The following is a 21,628-nucleotide window of genomic DNA, read 5'->3' on the forward strand; positions in this document are numbered from 1 at the left end:
TTTTGCTGGCTGCTGTCGCTGGGAAGCTATATTTCCAGTATAATCTTCTGAACAAGGACTGACTACGCTCACATTAAAGTATCAAAATTATAGCTAGGTAAAAGAAACAATTTAAATCCACGATAGAAAGAATGGTCGCCAGAAAGGGAAAAACTTGATAAGTCCCGTCAAGAAAGGACAAGATGATCGAGAAGAAAGGAAGAAAACCGGATACAACAGAAGAGAAAGGGGAAATTTCCGATCATTTTAAGTCCGCCGCCTCCTACCTACTCTATCTCCTCAATCCTGTCTTCGTCCGGTTCGTCCCTAGGTCCAGATCCAGATTCAGATCCAGATCCGGAACTCGGACCAGTGTAGTACAATTTCCTAATCTGGGAACATTCGTCAGACAAAAGGTCCTATGGAGCCCCAGTCTCGATGATCCGACCATCGTCGAGGACAACGACCTTATCGTAATCGAGGATAGAGTCAAGGTTATGCGCCACGGTTAGGATGGTATGCGAGCTGAACTTCTCGCGGATGACGCGCTGCATTAGTTCGTCTGTTTTTGTGTCGACGCTGTTGTAACTGTTAGTATACATATAAGAACAGGCGGGCTTTTAGGGTTTTGAAGGGACCTACTTGCTTGTAGCTTCGTCAAGTACTAGAATATTGCCGGGACGGAGGATCGCTCGAGCTAGGCAGAAGAGCTGCTTCTGACCATGGGAGAGGTGGAGATCATCAATATCAGCATCTAGACCGCCGTTCTCCATGACTTTGCCGTGGAGGTGGACGGTTTTCAATACATTGAGGATGGCCTGATCTGAGATTGCGCCTGTGCTTGTTGGGTTGGCGTTTAGTCGTACGCTTCCCTTCATCAATAGTGAGGTTTGAGGGACACCGTTGAGGCGTGTGCGGATTTCTTGACGTTGGAGCCTGGTGATATCGATGCCGTCGATGGTTATGCTCCCAGCTTGGAGCTCCGTCATTCGGAATAGGCTCATTATGAGGGATGTTTTGCCGCTGGTCGAGCGGCATTAGTGGATTATCTCTTCAGAAGTTGGTATACGTGTGAGACACCTTCTTGTTCTCCCGCATATGCCGACCTTTTCACCTGCGTTTATTGATAAGGTTATATCGCTTAGAACGGGCTCAGAAGCCCTACAATTGTTAGCACCAAACCGTCGCCAGAGGGTTACACATTGTTTGAAGCCCTACCTATATCCAGCGGACAAACACTTGAACTCGATATTCCCTTCTGCCGGCCAATTTGGCGGAACTTGATCACACTCTGTGGGTAGGTCTTCTGATCCAACAGTCTCAGTAAATGATTTGACTCGCTGAATTGACCCAATGTGAGTTTCGAGATTCGTCCAGCTTGATGCTCTGGCTGAACATAATGATATTCAACAGTGCCACTCCAACATAGCCTGCACTGATCTCTCCCCGTAGTGTGACCACAAGGGTAATAAGCAATACAGCGATGCCTGCAACCACCAAGTCTAAGGTGAGTGTAAGCCATCGCTGAACGGCGTAGAGAAGATAAAACGGTCTTTGAGAGTGATCAAGGAGCTGATAGTGTTTCTCCTGCAGTGAGTGCTGCCACCCAAAAGCTCGCAGGGTGATTAATCCGCTCAGCGAATCTGTGAAGTGAGAGTATAGCGGGGCTTTTGCTTCAAGATCTAAGAATCGTAGTTGTCTCGAGGTCCGAAGGTATACTTTCTGGATTGCGTACACGATGATAAGGACGAAAGGGAAGGAAATGGCGGCGTACTTCGAGGCAATGCCCATGAAAACCATCTGACACAAACAAAGAACGAAGGCTATATAGACATGAGCACATGTGGCGCGGAGGGGGTTATAGGGGTGATTTCCATAGCGAGAACATACTGGCAAACGTATTTATTGCTGCAATTGGAAGTTCCATGTCGACGAGTTGCAAATCCTGGCTGAACCTGTTGAGGATGGAGCCACTGTCTGTCGTGGAGAAAAATAGCATAGGTGCGCTGAATTTGCTTAGTCCAGCTTCATTGATATGTGAGGGTTAGTTACCTTAGAACCGTCTGAAGTAGTTGTCTGTGGAAGATTTCACCGGATTTTGGTACCATCCTGATAATCATTCGCCTGGAGGTTCAAGTAATGTCAGCCCAATGCCCCGTCAAAAAGGAGGGAGGGTTTAGGGTTACGCACCATGCACCTGCAACTAGACAAAACATACCGATTACACCAAGCATTGCGTATATCCCTAAATAGTATCCCGTATCCCTACCAGGATTGATTTCGTTGGAGCTGGCCCACCATTTCACCCAAATGCCTAGTCGAGAGAAATCAGTATAGTGACACTTGGGATCACGGATCAGCTTACTTGGAAAGATATTAAAAATATGAAACCTGAGATTGCGACGGCGAAAAATATTCTTGGCAGCCACCCGATGGCACAAATATAATACAAGTAGACGGATGTGTCTCCCTCGCCCCTGTAGTTTCCTGCTTCTGTTCCCAAGTTTTTCTCCAGGGGATAGAGCTGTACATTACGTAGATCTGACTTATGTTTCTTGTCAGCCTTAGTCTCTGTATCGGGGCGGTTTAATGCGAAACCAGAGATATAGCCTCCAGCTGAGTCGAGAGCGGCGAAGCTGCCTTGCTCAATGATGTACCCATCTTTGTCGAGGACAATAACGTGATCGGCAAAAGGAACTCGCTCGTTTGACTACGAGTATCTCCGTAAGTAGTAGACCTTCCAATTTGTGAAAAAATAGGCAACGTACTTGAAGAAGAGGCGAGTAACGCGGTCGAGTTCAAGGAGCGTAGAAGGCCATGATCTCCAAACAAATGTTGAAATATGTGGTTCTCGGTTTCTGTATCAAGACTGCTGAAGACGTCATCTTCGATGACGAGCTCCCTCCTGGCATATATTGCTCTCGCGATCGCCTGCGGACGTTAGTAATGAGCTAGTTTACAACTCCAAATAGACGGACGCCTGTGACTTACAATCCGTTGACTTTGGCCTCCACTGAGGGAGATCCCCCTGCTCCCAATAATCGTCTCATCCCCGTGAGGTAACTGTTCAAAGTCCTTGGCTAGGGCGCAAGCATTGATCACAGATGTGTACAAGGATTCGTCAAAGCCGGACATAGCCGTGATACATTCCCGGATTGACCCGTTCATGTGCCAAGGTGACTGGTCACAGAAGGCCACATTCCCAGTTGATAGCTGGATATTTCCTTTTTGACAGGGAATTTCGCCCAGAATGGCTTTGAGTAGCGTTGACTTTCCACAGCCGGATGGCCCAATCACTATTGTGAAGGTTCCAATCGGAATAGTAGTAGTCACGTTTTTTAGAACTGCCTGTTTCTCCAGGTCCCATCCGAATGACCCATTTTGAACCATAACCATATGGTGAGCCAGTGACGATGATGAGCCTTTGGAGGATTCGGAGCAGCTTGATTCGCTGAGAGCGACCTCCGACTGTCCGGCCGTAGCAAGCCGTTGAGCTTTCAGTGTGTAAGAGTGTGATGAAACTTGATTCCTTGGGTCGGCGTGGCTTTCTTTCTCCAAGAATACCTGTATCCTTCTAAATGAGCCAACGGACCCTGCGAATGCAGCTAGAGCCATAACAAGTGATAAAAGTGGATCAGCTAGGAGCGCGAAAAGTGATAATGCTGTGTAAACTGTGGGTGTGTCTAGGGCAGAATCTTGACCTCTATTATGTTGAAGGCCGACGAAAGCGCCGAACGCAAATATGGGAGCAAATATGCGAGTTAGTCAGGCTGTGTTGAGTAACTATTAATATGGCATCTTGGTAATGACACACAACGACTTACCAAACGCCATATTTCCAAACTAGGAGCTTTCGAAAGTTTCGTGAGATTCCTAATTCTTCTATGCGCAGACCTTGAACGAGTCTCATAAGAGAAGATTGGAGGCCGAGCATCTTGATTCCCTTCATGGAACCTAGCATCGAGGAAGTTGCGGATAGACGCCTCTCAATAGCTTCAAGCCACATTGCTTGCCTTGCTACCACCAAAGCCATTCCGATTAAGCATCCGACCAGAGCAACTGATTGCATGATGATTGCCCTTAGCAGGTTCTCGAGACGTACGCGGAGACTCGAAATGAGAGAACCGGAACTTACCGATAGATACGCCCACGGGAACAGCACACGCCATACCCAGCTCCCTTTGGAGTAGGAATACTGCCAACGCAATTTCCGCAATGTTGGCCCATATCTCATGCATAGTTTGCCATCCTTGCACCATACGCTCGATGTCTGCCCTCATGACAGTGACTGACTCGGCCGGGTCGGCATCTTTGGCATTCAGGGTGCATGCCTTCTTGTATACCAACGAGACTATAGCTCCCCTAATCATTATTATCGCGCGGTATGTCAAATGCTGCTGCTGGCCCATTGTCACCTAGAAGCTCCAATGTCAGTGTGACTGACAGACAAATTTTGAGCACCTACACTCACTCCCATTCCTGTATATACGAGAATATACGCTCCAATTAATCCGTATCTGGTATCATTTGTTCCACTGCTCACTGGCCCCATTGAGAAGGATAATGACCTATGCAGCAGTAACGGCTGGCAGAGATTCAATGCCGCAAGAAGAGCTCGTGGGGGAATGACTGCACAAATATGCCATTTGAAGGTTGTGAGCGTGACGAAGAGAAAGGCATTTGGGCCTCTGTGAGCTACTAGGGCTCGTTAGTAAGAGGTGCAGTACAGTCAAGTGTTGAGTAATACCTTTACTCCAAGAAGCATCTAGAGTCGAGTGGAGGCGTTTTGAGGATAACTGCATGTCAAGGTTGTAGAGGTCGCCGACAACAAGAGATTTGGAGTATCCTTGCCGAAACAAAGGATTTAGCCACCAGAAAAAAGCCTTATTGAATATACCCCCTGTAGCCTCCGGTGGGTACGCTTTGTATTCATCGCGAAGGATAGACCGCTTTTCCGCAACTTTGAGAAGAAGTAGAAGAAGCTTGAGGGCAACAATAGTTGAAGTGAGAATGGCGATTGTTTGGCTGGACCCTCCAATCTGTCGGAGCCAGAGCGTTCTCGTTTTAGCAATATCAAAGAGAAAAGTGGCGAAAAGGTATATGTTGAGAAGAAAGGACGGAGTGACGGAAAAGTTGTGTTCTATGTAGGAGAGAAGGCAGAGGAGGAAGTATGCGGAGGTTAAGAGTGCATTGAGTGCGATTGAAGCGTCTGTCCGGGAGGTGCATGGGCGAGCCCACTGAGTCGTCAAGGTCAACTGCAAGCTTCCCAGGCAAACCCATAGAGACTATCAAAGTTGAGCAAACAGTGAGCAATCAAAAGGAACCGGAAGAACGATCGACGTATAACTCACAATTTTTGCGTACTCAAAAGGCGACGGCACCACCTTGCGAGGCTTGTGAAAAAGATGCCATATACGCCACGGTCGAAACGGTAGGATTATGGCCAGGGGCAAAGCACCTAAAATCACTTCTTCAAAAAGAAGCGAAAAATCAAACCCTCGTCGACATGATGAAGGGACCGGGTGGAGGGAGTTGTCCGCCAGCTGACAGAAGGAAAGACACGATTGAAGCGCCATTATCACAACTGCCTTCTACGACATTCCTAGCGAGGAATACCCGTATATAATGGCACCTTATAGCGGAAGAACGTTCTCAAATATTTTGAAGCTTTCGGTCAGATTTCCCTGCTTGTATCTGTTACATGATTTGTTTCTCTGACTTCTAAAGGGGTGGGTATCTGATCAATAGGGGATGTTCTGCGAAGGTACTTGCGGTTTTAGTGAGTACACAGACCCCTTTCCTGAATGTAGTGGACAAGAGAGGCCCATTTTGCTGCTCAGCTACAGGGGGTACTGAGAACCCAAAGCGTGGTCCTCGCACTCCAATTCTAGCCACCACATTTCGTTGTAGCTGACCCCTGAATGCTACATTGACCCAATAACTGGAGCATAATGTACATTGGTGGATAGTGTTGGCATCATCTCGCCTTGACAAGCAGGGTCTGATTCGTTCTGTTCCAAAGCCTTCCTGCTGGTGAGTATTCCGGCCCTACGCGAGGCATAAGACATCCGCGCCGGTATGTAACCAGAGACTGCAGAAGCGGTCATTAAGAGCAAGCAAGGTTGTGCTCGTCAGGGTTGCAATCGGGCAATGGCGTGTACCACCCAGAAATTCATAGTCAGGCATTGGTCGTCTATTGCCTTGGGGAAATTACAGACCAAACACCCCCTTCTTCTCAGCCTTTCTGTCAAGCATGTTTCTAGTGTCGGCGCTTCACAGAGGAGGCGGAAGGGCTCTTCCAGCTTTCTGCCTGCGCTTGTCATGCAGTCAAAGTACCTAGGACCGGTCAGCATGGATCGGAAATTTCAAGTGAACAAAGAGATAAACCCCAATTCGATCAACTCGGGGACAGCCCGGTCCCGGTGTTACACAACATATCTCCTCGTGTTAGTCTGAGATTTACTCGAGGAGCTCAAGCGTCACACGCAAGACGCGAGGGGGCCGGGATCATTGTCACTACCTCTGAACTTGTGGATGTTGGGAATTCGATTGGGGTGGAGTCCGGAGTCATCTGCTTCGTCCCATTATTTCTTCACGCCACCATCATTCGCTGTGCCTTGCTTGCAGTTCTCTAGCACTTAAGGCATATTGTTCGACCGAGTAATATGAGTGGTCGAGAATTTTAGAAGCCCCCATGTTTGCTACTGTAGATGGGCTGAGATTGGCGATGGAGTTGAGCGTCGTGTTTGCTTCCAAAGCAGACTAAAATCGACCCAAGATCCATGTGAGGCGGGAATTCTGTGCCGAGCGTGATGAGGCGCCGCCGAACCGGAAGCCTGGAGCGACTCATTCCTTGCTTCTCTCGATAATAATAACTATCTTGTCACAAAATGTATTAATAGCCTTTCGTGGCGGCGGAATGGATATCGCATCCGTGATTTATCCCACTCTTCCGCAGGTACCCCATCTCTGCTTGCCGTGGAGGGCTCGCGCGTGAGGGATTTTGATATAGTTGGTTGAATTCTATCCTGCGAATGCTTTCTGCGGTTGTCAAGGCCATTTGACTTTGGTAGACGTTCAACTTGACTATTTTTTTTTCCATTCCTGAAGATTGAGTTAATTTAGTTCCCTTCAGCCCCGCCTGGGCCCGCGCGCCCGCCCGGGCGGTTCGCTAATCTTACCAAAATAGGAATGATACGCAATATCCATGGATCCACGATGTCCATCGTTCCATCAAACATTGACAAAGTTTGTGGGAAGATGGTAAAAGCAAAGTGGGAAAACTTCAGGCCCTGGGTTAAATTGCCTCCCCACTCTCTTTTGTCAACTGCAGTGTTGTAGTTCATTGATAGCATCGAGAATGGCATAACAGGAATACATAACTAACAGATTGTCATCTAGTTAGATACTATTTCTGAGACTCCAGCCTCACTCCCTTACAACCCTAGTGATTTTAGGATGCACCACGTCTATAGATGGGATGGATAAGAGATCAGGTAGCTTCAAAAGGTCTCCATTTCCCCTGAAACTGAGTTACTCCTCCATCCCCCCTTTATCCCCCTGGGAAAGTGATTTTGAGTCGGGTGGCTTGAATGCATCATACCTTACAAGCAAATACGAACCCCGGCCTACATGTCCGTCTAGAAGATCTTCTTTCACACCCTACGTTCCTCAGTCAGATGGCTGCCTGGGCTCTGTATACAACGAGGCGGGAAACCGCAGCTGAGGATTCTTCAGAAGCTGCTCCAGCCTATGCCTCTGATGCTGAGCCAAGCACTCTATCCGTTACGGGGCAGAATGCAGCGCCACCCGTGCCCGTAAAATCAGAGAGCTGGAGCGCCCTGAATAGGGCTAGGGTGCTGGCGAAGAAGCTTTCCAGGTTCGGGGGCTTATCTACACGAGTGTGATGAGCATTTTTTTCCCTGCACATTATTAGCCATGGCCCATGCCCTTTATGAATATTTTCGCATTGAACCAATGTAGTTATCTTCAATTCTCTTCACAATGTACATGTGAGTGATATATCTAAGCTTTGGGTATCATGCAGAACTGAGATCGTGCTTCGTGCAATCATGAATGGCGGTATCGAGAAAATGCTGGTCAACACCTTTGTCTCCTGCTCTTCATGAGTATATCCCAAGCAAAACAAGACAAAACCGAACATCTCGAAGCCAAATCTAAGCCGGATAAACAGACTCCTTCGACCACTTCCCCCTAGCCCTAATCCTCAAGCCAAACACATAAAACAAGTACGGAATCGGAATCAGCGCAATCGCCACAAACCCAAGCACACTCGACGCCCAAGGCACCCCCATATTCCGAAACATTCTCGTCGCAAACAACGGGAAACACCCGGCAAAGACACTCCGCAAAAAAGTATTCGCAGCAATCGCACTCGCCGAGACAGACTGGAACGTATCGATCAGGTAATTCAGCGCTGCCTGGAAGATCGTGAAGAACCCCAGCCCCATGCATGCGCCTCCCACCATCGACGGGAACCAGTGGATGGACGCCTGGGACGTCCACCCGAATATAAACAGCCCCGCGGCGAAGACGACGGATCCCAGCATCATAGGCGGGAGCCGGGCCTCGGGGACGGGTCGATTATTATTCGCTTTGAACCGTGCGATGTAGAATTTCTGGTTCGCGAGGTTGACGGCCCCGCCGAGTATGATGCCCACTAGGTATGCGAGGAACGGCAGCGCGCCGACGACCTGGTTCCACCCGCGGACTTCCTGGAAGACGACGGGGAAGGAGGCCAGACTTAGATAGAGGATTCCGTAGACAAAGGATGCGTAGAGGGCGACGAGGAAGCAGATTGGGGTGGTGAGGAGGGCGAAGGGGCGGATGAGGTATTTGTTGCCGAGTTCCTTGAGGGTGACATCCCATTCTTCGTGGCGGGCGTGCAGGGCCCAGTTTCCCGTTTGGAAGCGCAGGCGGCGTGCTTTGTAGACTAGGAGTCTGGGCGGGTAGGATTCATCGAGGAAGAGGATGTCTAAGGTTAGGAAGAACATCATCATTATGCCGGTTATCTGTGTTCGTTTTCAGGTTAGGTTAGTTATCAAGGTTAGATAAGGTAGATCCAGAGAGGATGGGTACGAACGTATTGAGTCCACCGCCAACCGAGATAACTCTGGGTAATTGCGCCACCGACGATAGGGCCTAATACTGGTCCGCCGACGACGGCCATTGCGTACCCGACTATTGCGGCACCTCGTTCTTCGGGAGTCCAGATGTCGCTCAGGACGCCGCCGGTGTTTGTGACGGGGGCGGAGCCGAAGAAGCCCGTAAAGAAGCGGGTTAGCATGAGGGTTTGCACATCTTTCGCCGTTGCGCTGCCGAAGGAGAAGCACGCTGCTATGAAGTATGGCGCGAGGACGGCTGGCTTGCGGCCATAGACCTCTGAAAGGGGAGCCCAGACGAGCGGGCCGAGCCCTGCGTATGTCGCGTTAACGAGGTATTAAAACCGGATATTGCTACGAACGTACCAAATCCGAAAAGGAGCAATGAGGTCCCGAGTGTACTCGCTTCTTCACCAATTCCGAATTGTAAACTGACCTCCTCAGTACCGGTTGAGTAGCTATCTTCGTGTTAGTCTCTGACCATTGCAACCCCGTACTAGATGATTCGAGTTGATAGACTTACATGGCGCTCGCCCAAGTTGCGCCTAGCGTATAACCCAGGTCAGCATCAACCGTCCGCTGTATGTATCGATCGAAGTAAACCTACCCATTGTCGTCAGCCCATACAACACCGTTGTGATCGCCTTCTTCCGAAATCCCCAGTTCAACGGCCGATAAGGATCCTCCGGTCCATCGAAGTCGACAATCACGTCATCGGTCGTTTTGGTATGTGACAAGGGGTGTGTAAAGCGGGCCGTCTGTCCAGGCTCTCGACTTCGGATTCGAGAGACAATGGAGTACGCGCGCTGTTCTATGACGGACAGACCCGAAGCCGCGGTGGTCTGTTTCTCCAGAGCGCTGAGGCTCCGGGGGTGGTCTTCGAGTGAATCGGCATCGTCGATATCGTCGGTGGATGCACGAGACGTGAGGTCATCGTCTCTCGTCATTCTTGTCAGAGGAGAAATTCCTCAAATTCAGAGAACTTAGAAGGAGAACAAGAAGAAAAAAAGACAGAAATCTCGACTTAGAGGAAAAGAAATCCCTCCAGCTCAAACGAAATTCTCGAGCCAAAATTTGGTTCAGACGTCATTTCACCAGCCCCGACCTCTGGGCGAACCAACCGTTAATAAACCCTTCGCATGGAGGAACCATGGGCTTTGGCTAGGCCCATTTTTAGCCATATCGAGATGCATCGCAGCGTCGGATTCCAGGCAGGATTGACGGACGCCTCCAGACCTCGAACGACTGGGAGAAGCCGTGTTAACCGATCGAACAGGGAGTTGCGAGGCGCACCTCCGTCGGGGCTCCGATAGCGCTGGGGATTCGATTCGCTGGAGGAGATGGTGGAGTCTGGAGATCATCGTCGAGGATTCGAAAGCAGTCCCCGGACGAGGGCATTTGGAAGTTATGGTGTTGGGTTTGCTTTGCGTTTGTGATTGAGCTGTCAGCCACTGCTCCCTGGGGCCACGGGATTCTCATCACGATGGAAGGCCTGTCGTTCAGTGAGGACAAGAACAAAGGGAATGAGAGCGGGTCCATTTTTAGTCAAGAGGCAAAGATCGAGAAACATGGCAACGGAATCTTTTCCGAAGGCGTTTTGACGGTGGAACTGCCGACGGGCTAAAAGTCTTAGCGTTCAAAGGTGAAGGCACGGGTAATCAAGAAGCCTGGGAACCGCCTTCAGAGAAATGAAATCACATTGGTTGATGTGCTCTATCAATTGCATCTAAACCATGTACATCATGAGCCTTGAGCATATATACCACTTCATCCCTCTATCTTGGTCGAGTTCTGATCCTCCCACTTCGCGACAGCCTCCAGTGCAGCAGTCACCTTCAGCCCGAAGCGAGCCTCCTGTTCGTAACTCTCCCAGCGAGCGGCCTTCTGTAGGTTCTCCTTACATTCCCGGACCAACTCCTTCTCCGGCGTGCCTGAGTTCTCTGAGTCCGAGGCTTTCGGTACCGGCCCGCCATGTTGTGCAACGTAGGTAGGACGTCCCATCCACAAGTTGGCCGCCATTTCGAAGTGGGCAACTGGGTAAACCCAGTCGTCTTTGTGGCGTCCCTTAAACACCGAGCGATCGAGGGTAAAGATTGAAGCCCGGATGATGTCCTTGGCTTCTTCATGTCGCCGCATCGAGCGTAAGACGGCCGCACGTAGAACCTGGTATATGCCTTTCTCCTCCGGCCCCTCGCGAGACCAAGTCTTGTTCGCATCACTTTCGGACCATGAAAGCCGAGTCAAAGAGTCCTCAAGTTGCTCGTGCGTCATCCGGCTATGACCGTTCCAAAAGAAAATCATCTCCTCAATCGGATCGACACCCACAGCATCTACCAGGGGCACATTCCATTCTTTGGCTCGCGCTTCCCACTTGGCAATCTTACGGACAACGAATATGTCGAATGGCAGCTGCCGGGCCATGAACTTCTTCGTCCCTGCAAACCGAGGTGCTTTGTGCAACAACTTCACGGCCCTCTCGGCATGAGCAGTCGCTTTCTCAGGATCCGTACCAGCAAACTCCCTATACAAACTGATATGGCAGGTTGCTGCAATATAATAGTATAGGGAACGAGACCATGAGTTGAGATCGGCACACTTTAAAGTGTTAGCTAATTTCCATAGCTTAGGAACGGGTAGGGCAAACCTCTATGAATGCATCAGCGCACTGTTCATACTTGTGGAGATACATTGCATTCAAGCTCTTTTCGAAAACCTTCAGCGCCTCGACCTGCTTCAGCGGGCTATGTTCTTTGGTGCACAAAAGGTCTAGAGCGACATCGAGTCTCTTATTGGCGCCATTCATCCGGGATTCCTCAAGAAGCCAAAGCTGACTTTTTGGGAACCGTTCTCTCATCCGAGTGAGGAGAGCCTCTAGCCTCCCTCGCGGATAGCCCTGGATGTCCCCATCCTTTCCTGGAACGCTGTCAGGCATGATATCACAGTAGCGGACAAAGGCATTATAGTATCCAAGCAGCGTTAACGCTGCGATTGCTCCCGGCAAATTCTCAAATTTACTAGATTGCCAGAGCAGCTTCAACGCCCGATCCTTATTCCCGTGAAATCCGACGATGCTAAGTAGCCTCGCAAAAGCAGGCGGCACCATTGAAATCAGTAAGAGTAGGACCCCGAAGCAAAAACTTGCCCCCGAATGCACGAAAACATCAATCGGATTCTTGAAGATGTCGGAGTCTGGGTCGTGGTTGATCATTTCCGATGTGCTCGTCCTGCTCGATACGGCGCCATGCCCAGGGTCGGCGAGATGCAACTTAGAAAGATCTTCAGGGGCGTCCACAGCGTCTACCTCGGCTGGTTCTTTCAAAGAAGGAGTTGGGGAAGGGGTGTTTTTGGCCCCAGCTTGCCTCGATTGCATGAATTTTTCCTCCATCTTCAAGACTGCGTCCAGCGCAAAGTAAGCCTTTCTTAGCTTATAGAATCCTTTAATACTTTCTGTAAGACTCTCGTTGAGTACTCCAACAACAGCACACATGAGCTGTGCCATTGCCTGACACAAGACAAACTCAGTTCCCGGTGCATATATTTCGGAACGATAGATGTCTGACGACTGGAGATTACTTTTGGCCCGCTGTTGATCGCTGTATGCTTTGTTCTCTGCATCATTGAGCCGGTCCGCCGCTGTGAAGTATGAGTTGCTGCGACAGCAATATGAAACGAGACAGGGCGAAAGGTTCCGAACCTTGACGCATAATATCTTGCTCGAACCCCAGAGTTGCTCTGATGAACATCACCACCGCTTTTCCAAGCTATGGGAGAAAGCCTCGTCAGCCACCCGGACGGGATCACCGCAAATTTGGGGAGGCGAATGAAATAGGCGCAACCCACCATATGGAAGGCCGAATTTCGGCCAGAAAGGCCTTCTTCAGCACCATCAACATCATCATTGAGGATCAGCTCAGCACCTGTTGAATAAAGTCACCGAAAAGGGTCAAGATTAGCGCACGTCACACTTAGAGGACGATCCGGCAGCTGAGAGCGCAGATAAGATTCAGCTTACCTTCAATTGCATGCAGCACTACGATCCAAACGGTGTGCCTTAGCATTGATATGCCGATAAATATACGGTGGAAAATAAAACTTACGATCTTCTAACTCTGACTGAGGATCGATTGATTGCACTGAGCTATTTGGGCTGGACTTTTTACCTCCAAACCATCCACCAAACATCTTGGAGGACGTTAGACCACTGGTGACGGCGCAGAAAATAAAGAGATGGAGAGCTCAAAAGCAATGAAGCTCGAACGGTCAGTGGGATCAGGGGCCAGTCCGAACGGTCCGAAAGCAGAACCCGCAGGGTGAAGAGGCCAGTGGTTGAATTCACATCAGAGAGCGGCCAAGAAGATTGAGGGAACTTGGGAGCATAACCCCTAGCTCACAGCGATTCAAAGCAGAGGAAAGAAACAGAAATCAAACGGAGGGTTGAACAGGGTTTGATAAACTTATATGAGGGTCTGCTCATCCGAGCGCGAGGCGCATTCAGCAGAAGGCGAAGCAACAAAATAAGACAAGGCTAGCGGTGGTCCACCGAAGAAGCGGCGCATCATCGGTCCGCTTCTGATTGCAAACTGAACAAGACAAGGGGTTTCCGGCGTCACGGTCAATATTGATGACGTATTACGAATAGTTCCGAGCTCAACGGATTTCCCTGAGGTTGAGCCAGCTCTGAAGCCACACAAGGTCGCACGAGGCGTCTTCGTGGCTTGTTAGATGGAGTATTTTGCCGCTGCTGACCGCCGTTGCCATCTTCGTTCCGGCAGGAAGAAAGTGACACTATACCTCTACATAGACAGATACAAGCTTTCTTGTGATTCTTCGGTCTGCAGACTAGGAGAGGTCCTTGTCTGCAGAGACAGGAACCCTCTCATGGCCTATCCTACAACGTACCATGTCACGGCTCTCGTCTCACAACCCCTGAAGGGCTCCGTTCCGTGACAAATCAAGTCAAATGATAGTATTCTTGTCGAATATAACAGACCGAGAAGACCTTCCAGGCTGAGCAGCAGCAGTAGTTTGCGGCATGGAAGGGAAGAAGTCGAATGGGCAATAACAGAGGCGAAGCCAGGCAGATTTCCGAGGAAACAGATTGGGTCATACGCCAAGCATATTGGAATTTGGGCGTAGGAGTGGTTGATTGATAACAGCCAGAGCGCCCATAGTAGTTGGATTGGTGTTGGGAGAGAACAAACCGGCTCCAGGCATACTTTTGTCGCACACTCCCGCCTGGGGATTGGGGGAACCGAGGAAAGGACTCTGATTTACTGCAGGTTAGCAGAATAGTGTGTCTTCGGTCGGCTAAGCGAAGGCCAGCAATAATGTAACATGATATTCCACCACAGGGTATCAATGAGCGGCAGCCGGATGGATATGTTGAAAAGGGAAGAAAGTTGAGGCTTCCAAGGTTGAACGATAACCACAGAAATGCCAGTGCCAAGACATATTGACACAGCCGGCCCAATCAAGGCAATCCGGGAGCGGGCCCGGACCTGGACGCTCAGATCGACCGAACCCAAGCACTTCTTCACCTTGTTCTCCGCAAAGCCTCCCTCACTCCAGCTTCATCTTTCGCCATTCTCTCACCAACTTTTCTATAAGCCTCCCTCCTCATCCTCCGTCCCTGCTGAAGCATTTCAACCCACACCAAACCCCGTCCTCATCCACGCGCCACCGCCATAATGTCAAACACCCAATCCCAAGAGAAGCAGGCCGAAGCTTCGCAACAGCCGCAACAACAAAAGGCCACCGTGTTAGAGGAAGACGATGAATTCGAGGACTTCCCTGTTGACGGTAAGGAGCTTCTAACCGCATCCTTTCCCTAACTATGAGGGACAACGAACACCACGAGAATTGCGAATACACTCAAATAGAGAGAGAGAGAGAGAGAGAGAGAGAGAGAAGAGTAGCTAATAATCCCGTCTTGATATTCTCCAGACTGGTCCGAGAACGAAACCGAGCAGGCGGCCGGCTCAGCCGCGAACGGGAATAATGTCCACTTGTGGGAGGAGAGCTGGGATGATGATGATGCCGCTGAGGACTTTTCGAAGCAGTTGAAGTGCGTTTTCGTTACCCTACCCCTTAGCGTCATGGATTTCTTTTCCTCTGGATTTCCTCCTCCTTTCACTCTTTTCTATCGTGAATCGTTATATTTATGTGTGATGCACCGCTAATTGTGTGTGTCCGAATTGTAGGGAAGAACTCAAGAAAGTCGAGGCCTCTCACTGATATTCAATCGTACTAAATTACAATAATAAATCAATGATACATCATAACGTTTCCTGTTTGCTGGACGATTTCCCTTCGGAGATCTATATCAAACGAAGATCTGGGCACGACAACTTCAAAAGCAGGGAAAAAACAGCAGTATTGTCTGCTATGGACATAGTAAAGTTGGACAATGCAATAAACTCAGAAGCGCAAGCAGTTTCCTGGACCTTGATCAATAAAGAGCAGACTTGCACATGAAGAAGGAAGACAAAAGGACAAATTTCGAAGCATAACCGTTAAGAGACATGTTGGAGGTTGATGTGGGTAAGAATGCTAGACAAGCAAGGTCGGCGAGCACCTAGGCCACATGAACCAGATTTTGTTATACTCCTCGATGATCTTCTCCAACTCCATGGCAAGACTATCCGTATCCATCTTTCTTTGCTCGACCAGCACGGCAATCTTTCTTGAACTCTGACTGGTCTTCAGTTGGAATGTTCTGGAAGGCTTTCAAGGTGACGCAATCTGCGTGCATGTTGAAGGCTTTGATAATAGCCTCTGGTGCATTGCAGATTCGGTGAACAACGCTATTATCAGAAGCATGGGTGTATAGGCCGGACCAAGGTTCAACATTATAACATCTTTTGAATTCGATTTTCCAAACCGTCATCCCACTCTGCTTGTCTTCTGTCATCCCCTCATTGGAAGCGGCTCTGATCGTGTCAACCAAAATAGCCGTTCACGAGGAAGGGTTGACATTTTTTAGGAGCGGCAAATTCCAATAGATCGTGTACTGGAGCATGAAGCAATCTGACCTAATGTGTTCCTCCATGTACCTTGGCATTTCGCGCAAGTCTTCGTCTCTGACTGCAGGTGGGTCCGAGAGCTTGCTCTTCCAGGACTGTTTGTCGTACCGAGAAGGTTGATAACATGAGGGTTTCAAGTTCGTAGTTATCATCTTCAAGTTTACCAACTCTTGTCTCAAGTGTTGCTAATGTCTCCTTGATCCTCTCCATGTCCTTGAGGAGTTGTTCACCCATATTGTTGGTCAGGATTCCCGTGTCGTGTAGTTGGACTCGAGTCGAATGAGGTCATGGTGAAGTGAGTCAGAATCACCACTGCTGACGAGGTCAGGGTGGATTTCTATGGCCTAAAGTCAGAAATTCTGTATACCAAATTTCCGGAACTGCTAATATACCTGTGATTTCGCCTTCTTGTGACTTCCATTGGGACTCTGTTCCATGCTTCGTTTCAAAATTTTGCGACAACGCTGAGGGTGATGGGTTGAGCGAGAAGGGGAGGGCCGGGAATTGGGGGCAGGTGCTTGAACAGGAACCCCATAGCCGTTGCGCGCCTTCCTTATAGAGATACCGGGAAGAAGGATACTAACACGTAGTGCTTTTGAGGCCCATATTTGCTATATGCATGAGTTACTGGCTTTCCTAGCCCGACTAGTCAGTGTACCCAGTATCAAAACCCAGGGTCAGGCAATGCCCTTTCCAATAGAATAAGTGGTGGGTGTTGCAATGACAGTATGAGCCACGGAGGTGCGAGCTACGGGGAGATTCAGAAGCACGCTAAGGTAAGCAATCATAGGAATAAAGGCAGAAGAAGAATCTGAGTTGCTAACTAAGGTCGATCTAGTGATATTTATACCTGCAAGAAAGCCTCTGATAGACTTTCACGATAGCCATATTAGGAAAGAGTGATTGAATGAGTGAAGTGAAATGAAGAAATGATTGAAGTAATATTTGGCGGGTGGCGGAGCAATGATGCTGGCCGACCTTCATATAAAAGCCAGATGATGAATTAATCTGTCACCAAGATTGGATCAATGAAACTCATAATGCTCGTCCGATAAAGTAAATAAAAAGTCCAACTCACGGTAGAAAATCCAACAAGCAAGAATCTAAACGTTATTTACGACTTCTTCTCTACCATAGCACTGTCTTTATTTTTAAGACCACCCTATCAGAAAAGTACGAGATTGTGTGACATCGGGGGTTCACAATCTAAACGTAAGTGTTTCGCCGTCACAATCTCGGGACTGTAGCTGGAGTTATGACGCAAATTAGAATCCCGCGTAGAAGAATAACTTCGATCTTGAATTTATTATCTGATATCATGGTACATTACATTCATCACAAAGGTAGATAGCCAGTAGGGGGGTAGGCAGACAGTGCTTTTATATATCACCCAATCGAATTAAGGTGAAAATCTTCCCGCCTGTATATCGATCTACTTACTTTTTTCTGACAGGGCAGCAACACCGGGCAAGGTCTTACCCTCCAACAACTCCAGCGATGCACCACCGCCAGTGGAAACGTGGCTGAGCTTGTCTTCGGCTCCGTACTTAGCAGCAACGGTCGCAGTGTCACCACCGCCGATAATCACAATAGCTCCACTCTGGGCAGCGGCGACAGTGGCGTCCAAGGTGGCCTTTGTGCCAGAAGCGAACTTCTCAATTTCGAAGACACCGGCGGGGCCGTTCCAGAGGATGGTCTTGGACTCAGCAATGACCTCCTTGTAGGAATTGACCGTCTTTTCGCCGACATCCAGACCCAACCATCCGTCGGGGATGCCCTGTTCGTCGGTGGCATAGCCAACCTCTGCGTCGTCTCCAAATTTGCTCCCAGTGACGTAGTCGACGGGAAGGATGACCTTGACGTTATTCTTCTTGGCCTTCTCGATGATGTCGCCGACGATCTGGCTACCATCCTTGTCGAAGAGACTGCCTCCAATGTTGACGTTCTCGAGAGTCTTCTTGAAGGTGAAGGCCATGCCACCAGTGATGATCAGGCTGTTGATCTTGGGGAGGAGATTGTCAATCAGCTGAATCTTGTCGGAGACCTTGGAGCCTCCGAGAATGGCGAGGAAGGGGCGCTGAGGGCTTTCGAGGGCCTTAGCGAAGTACTCGAGTTCCTTCTTCACAAGGAAACCGGAGGCTTTCTCCGGGAGATCGACACCAACCATGGAGCTGTGGGCACGGTGAGCGGTCCCGAAGGCGTCGTCTGTATAGCAATCAGCATGTTGTATACAGTTGAGATTGATTTAGGAGGGTACTCACTAATGTACACATCACCCAGAGCAGTCAGTCCCTTGCGGAACTCCTCAACCTTGGCCTTATCGGCCTTGACCTTGTTGCCTTCCGCATCCTTGGAGCTTCCTTCCTCCTCAGCGTGGAAACGCAGGTTCTCAAGAAGGATGACCTGGCCGCCGGAGGCCTTGTTGACGGTCTCCTCGACCTCCTTGCCGACGCAATCGTTGGTGAATATGACATCCCTGCCAAGCAGCTCCTTCAGCTTCGGCACGACGGGCTTCAAACTGTATTTCGGGTTCGCCTTTCCATCCGGACGGCCGAGGTGAGACATGAGGACGACCGTCTTCGCGCCTTGCTCGATAGCATACTTAATGGTGGGCAGAGCACCAACGATACGCTGGGGGTTGGTAATCGTGGTGTTGTCCTTCTTATCGAGGGGAACGTTGAAATCAACCTAGAGCCTCTGATGTTAGAAAATCAATCAGCCTCTAATCAAGCTCAACGTACTCGGATCAGGACACGCTTGTCCTTCAGATCCACATCCGTGATAGAAAGCTTGCTAGTGAGAGACATTGTTGCTGGAGCTTGGGACTGCGCGAGAGATGGACAATTAGAAATAGCACGTAGAGGAGGAGGAAGAGATAAAAAGCACGTCCCAAGTACCTTCAGGAGGGAAAGAAAATGCTGAAACCGTATCACGGTGAATGCTCCCAGGAGTGGCGGGGTCGAAATGTGAAAGCTGCTGCCATTTGTTTTGGCGGCGTGGTGGGGCTGCCCGGTGAAGGAGACAAGTCGGGCTGTTGCGGGACTGATGTCAACGCCCGCGATCGATGACGGAATGCTTCGGGCCTCAGGGCAGAATATTGAACCTGCGGATTCTCAATAGCCTCGGATCGCGTGGTGCCAACGGGCAATCACGCTCTCTCTCTCAATGGACTTATAAACAGCCGTCCCGAAGGTTTTCGTCCTCAAGACCCTAGGGGCCTGTCACTTGGGCCATACAGGCTGGTGCCCTTCCTACAGGAATTTGACCTGCGCTTACGTCTTAGATCACAAATAATGTGTATTCGCTGCTGTTCTTCTGCGCAAGAGTATCGAATTTTACCTGTAAGCCTTCTCGATCGTGTTTGAACCACGCATAGTAATACTGCTGAACTGAACCAAAACGCCTAATACCACCCCGGAACGGCAAAGTTCCGTCCAGAGCACAACGCCTCGCGAGGATCCAACGATGCAAGTATAAAGGAACGAAAGTAAAATCAGAATTTAAGGACCGAATAGCGCCAGCCAGTGGTGGTTCCGGGTCCAGACGAAAGTCGACTACGAGATACAGCCACGGGTCTTTGGTCAAAGGAAAGCTGAGGTTCTGTTAAATCATGTAACGTGACAATGATGCTCAATGAGCCTGTGTCAAACTGATTTATTCCTCCTCGGCGGAGTTCGTGAGAGAGAGGTACGCAGTCCAAGCAATACCGACCGAAGAGACAAACGGCTAGGCCAAGGATTAGTCCACAGATACGGAAACCTTCAGAGATATCGACATACAATCTGGAATTGGATGGGAACCACCCTGAAATTGAGAATCTGGACCGCGGGCCAAAGGACAAAATTGGCCTTAAGAGTTGGCAAGTAGACGTCCTGGAACTTGCGGCTCAAAGCCCGTCTTCCACCGCCCTCAGCAACCGTCATGAATGTGAAGAAGCACACCAATCCTATAGAGCGTATGAGCAGCCATACGTGATGGAGAGGTTAGGTCGATGTGCTTACCGAAGGGAGCGAACATAAGCTGGTCGCAAGCAACACGTTTCAGAGCAGACATGGTCGGGTTTTTCTTGGTGAGGGGGAAGACCCTCGAAAGGAAGCCGAACCATTTGAACTGGATTGGAGCCATGAAAAAGCCGTAGGACATGAACCGCGTGAGTCGCTCAAAGTCAAAAGGTGGAGGCAAGTGCTTCGCATGGCCCAACTCTCCCAACGCTGGCGGCTTCTCCTTGTCCAGTTCCCGTATTTCAATGGACAACAAATCATCACTTGATGTCCTAGACTCTGCTCGTGCTCTAAAAGCGGTTATTAGCTGCGCAACGGTGTCTGCAACTCCGCCAAGGATCTGTAGCAGTAATTAGTCAATCTGGTTCGTGATAGAAAGAGCGTATATCTGAGAGTTGATGTTTGCGCGATTGTCGCTTCGGACACACTACCCGCGCTTGTGCTTCTAATTTTCAGAGAACAAGTTCCAGCGGATTCCAGGCCGTACCACTAGTAGGCTCGGTAAATGCGCCAAAACTGGACTCTACTCCCTCCCAGAACCTTTGATGAGACCAAGGTTTCCCTCTCCCCCATTTTATCAAAGCAACCATAATAAGTCGAAGAGTAGTGTGCATGAAACGAAAAATCACGCCTCCCAAACAAATTTCATCAGCGCAGGAGATTCTTACCGCGTTCGTGACCATCGTCGTGAGAACCGGCTTCTCCGCATAGTAGGAGTTGAATTTCGCCGCTAACCGCGTAGCTGCCGCCATCTCGATCAAGAAAATGATAGTGTGAAGTAGAGGCTATTGGGAAAACAATAATCAGCTTCGTATGTTCGTTCGGTGATATGCACCGGAGAAGTGATGCTGCAAGCGGCGAGAGAGGGCGAAAGCAGCGAATGAAAAGGAGCATTGAAGCACACGACCTACCAAACGACCGTAGATATATCTCCTATTCAACCCATCTAAAACTCTGCGAGGGGACCCGGAAAGCATTGTGAAGACGGCTGGAGACGAATACCAGAAAAGAAGCTAATAATAAAGGTGGAGGAGATGAACGAAGGCGAGGTCGAAGAACCGGTCGGCGACGGTATGACGCAAATTCAAGTTCGGGACAAGAAAATGCGGAGCGACAAGTGGATGCCTGAAAGTGAGCGACCCAGCGCTGCTGTGGCCTGGGGTGACTTTGGATGAGATTCAGCGAATTATATAAAGAATAGGGTCGACAGAAAGAAGCTTCTATATCCTGAGCTTCTGAGGAGGAATTCTGAAAATCCAGATGATGCGCTAGAGAAGGAGTTTGGTCCTTTTTGAGTGCATGACCGCCAGTGCAACCCCTCCCGCAGCCGCCCCGACTCAAAGTAAGATCTGCCGCTCCAACGCCTGGCGCTTGCATGCCCTGCCACCATTCCCACGCTAGTGGACTCGCAAGATTATGAATGATCGTCTGGAGGATTTACCCCAGTTGTTTTCACTATTTTCTCACTCATTCAAGTCATGGCAATCATGTTTCAAGATCTGAA

At 49.5% G+C, this 21,628-nt stretch overlaps 6 protein-coding genes across 6 annotated transcripts; 1 reads left to right on the forward strand and 5 right to left on the reverse strand.

Annotated features, from left to right (window-relative positions):
- Positions 1-398: 398 nt before the first annotated feature.
- abcB (putative ABC multidrug transporter) lies at positions 399-5,555 on the reverse strand (the record flags this gene model as incomplete). Its single annotated transcript, XM_071030767.1, has 16 exons — positions 399-558; positions 622-1,002; positions 1,060-1,140; positions 1,198-1,356; positions 1,391-1,802; positions 1,870-1,985; positions 2,032-2,103; positions 2,170-2,293; positions 2,371-2,676; positions 2,748-2,910; positions 2,971-3,680; positions 3,874-4,038; positions 4,115-4,394; positions 4,451-4,677; positions 4,727-5,264; positions 5,331-5,555. 16 exons carry the CDS (start codon positions 5,553-5,555, stop codon positions 399-401), a joined length of 4,119 nt encoding a protein of 1,372 aa, XP_070891047.1.
- A 2,601-nt stretch (positions 5,556-8,156) lies between these two features.
- Positions 8,157-10,048, reverse strand: BJX67DRAFT_376913 (MFS transporter; the record flags this gene model as incomplete). Its single annotated transcript, XM_071031979.1, has 5 exons — positions 8,157-9,011; positions 9,083-9,414; positions 9,468-9,559; positions 9,625-9,646; positions 9,709-10,048. 5 exons carry the CDS (start codon positions 10,046-10,048, stop codon positions 8,157-8,159), a joined length of 1,641 nt encoding a protein of 546 aa, XP_070891048.1.
- Positions 10,049-10,868: 820 nt separating this feature from the next.
- Positions 10,869-13,283, reverse strand: BJX67DRAFT_376914 (TTC39/IML2 family protein; the record flags this gene model as incomplete). The annotated part of the gene is made up of 6 exons (XM_071031980.1): positions 10,869-11,696; positions 11,746-12,734; positions 12,796-12,862; positions 12,942-13,018; positions 13,114-13,131; positions 13,199-13,283. 6 exons carry the CDS (start codon positions 13,281-13,283, stop codon positions 10,869-10,871), a joined length of 2,064 nt encoding a protein of 687 aa, XP_070891049.1.
- A 1,505-nt stretch (positions 13,284-14,788) lies between these two features.
- On the forward strand, positions 14,789-15,335 carry BJX67DRAFT_376915 (proteasome regulatory particle lid subunit SEM1; the record flags this gene model as incomplete). The annotated part of the gene is made up of 3 exons (XM_071031981.1): positions 14,789-14,900; positions 15,045-15,165; positions 15,302-15,335. 3 exons carry the CDS (start codon positions 14,789-14,791, stop codon positions 15,333-15,335), a joined length of 267 nt encoding a protein of 88 aa, XP_070891050.1.
- Positions 15,336-17,555: 2,220 nt separating this feature from the next.
- On the reverse strand, positions 17,556-18,930 carry pgkA (phosphoglycerate kinase pgkA; the record flags this gene model as incomplete). The annotated part of the gene is made up of 3 exons (XM_071030768.1): positions 17,556-18,328; positions 18,385-18,811; positions 18,865-18,930. 3 exons carry the CDS (start codon positions 18,928-18,930, stop codon positions 17,556-17,558), a joined length of 1,266 nt encoding a protein of 421 aa, XP_070891051.1.
- A 231-nt stretch (positions 18,931-19,161) lies between these two features.
- On the reverse strand, positions 19,162-21,576 carry BJX67DRAFT_341426 (Mpv17/PMP22 family protein). The gene is made up of 5 exons (XM_071027892.1): positions 21,036-21,576; positions 20,793-20,909; positions 20,125-20,464; positions 19,903-20,069; positions 19,162-19,849 (listed from the first exon to the last, which is right to left on the reverse strand). Exons 1-5 carry the CDS (start codon positions 21,099-21,101, stop codon positions 19,778-19,780), a joined length of 762 nt encoding a protein of 253 aa, XP_070891052.1. The 5' UTR covers positions 21,102-21,576; the 3' UTR covers positions 19,162-19,777.
- Positions 21,577-21,628: the final 52 nt, after the last annotated feature.

The sequence above is a fragment of the Aspergillus lucknowensis genome, assembly GCF_044049455.1.
Source record: "Aspergillus lucknowensis strain CBS 449.75 chromosome Unknown BJX67scaffold_2, whole genome shotgun sequence".
NCBI classification, from domain to species: domain Eukaryota; kingdom Fungi; phylum Ascomycota; class Eurotiomycetes; order Eurotiales; family Aspergillaceae; genus Aspergillus; species Aspergillus lucknowensis.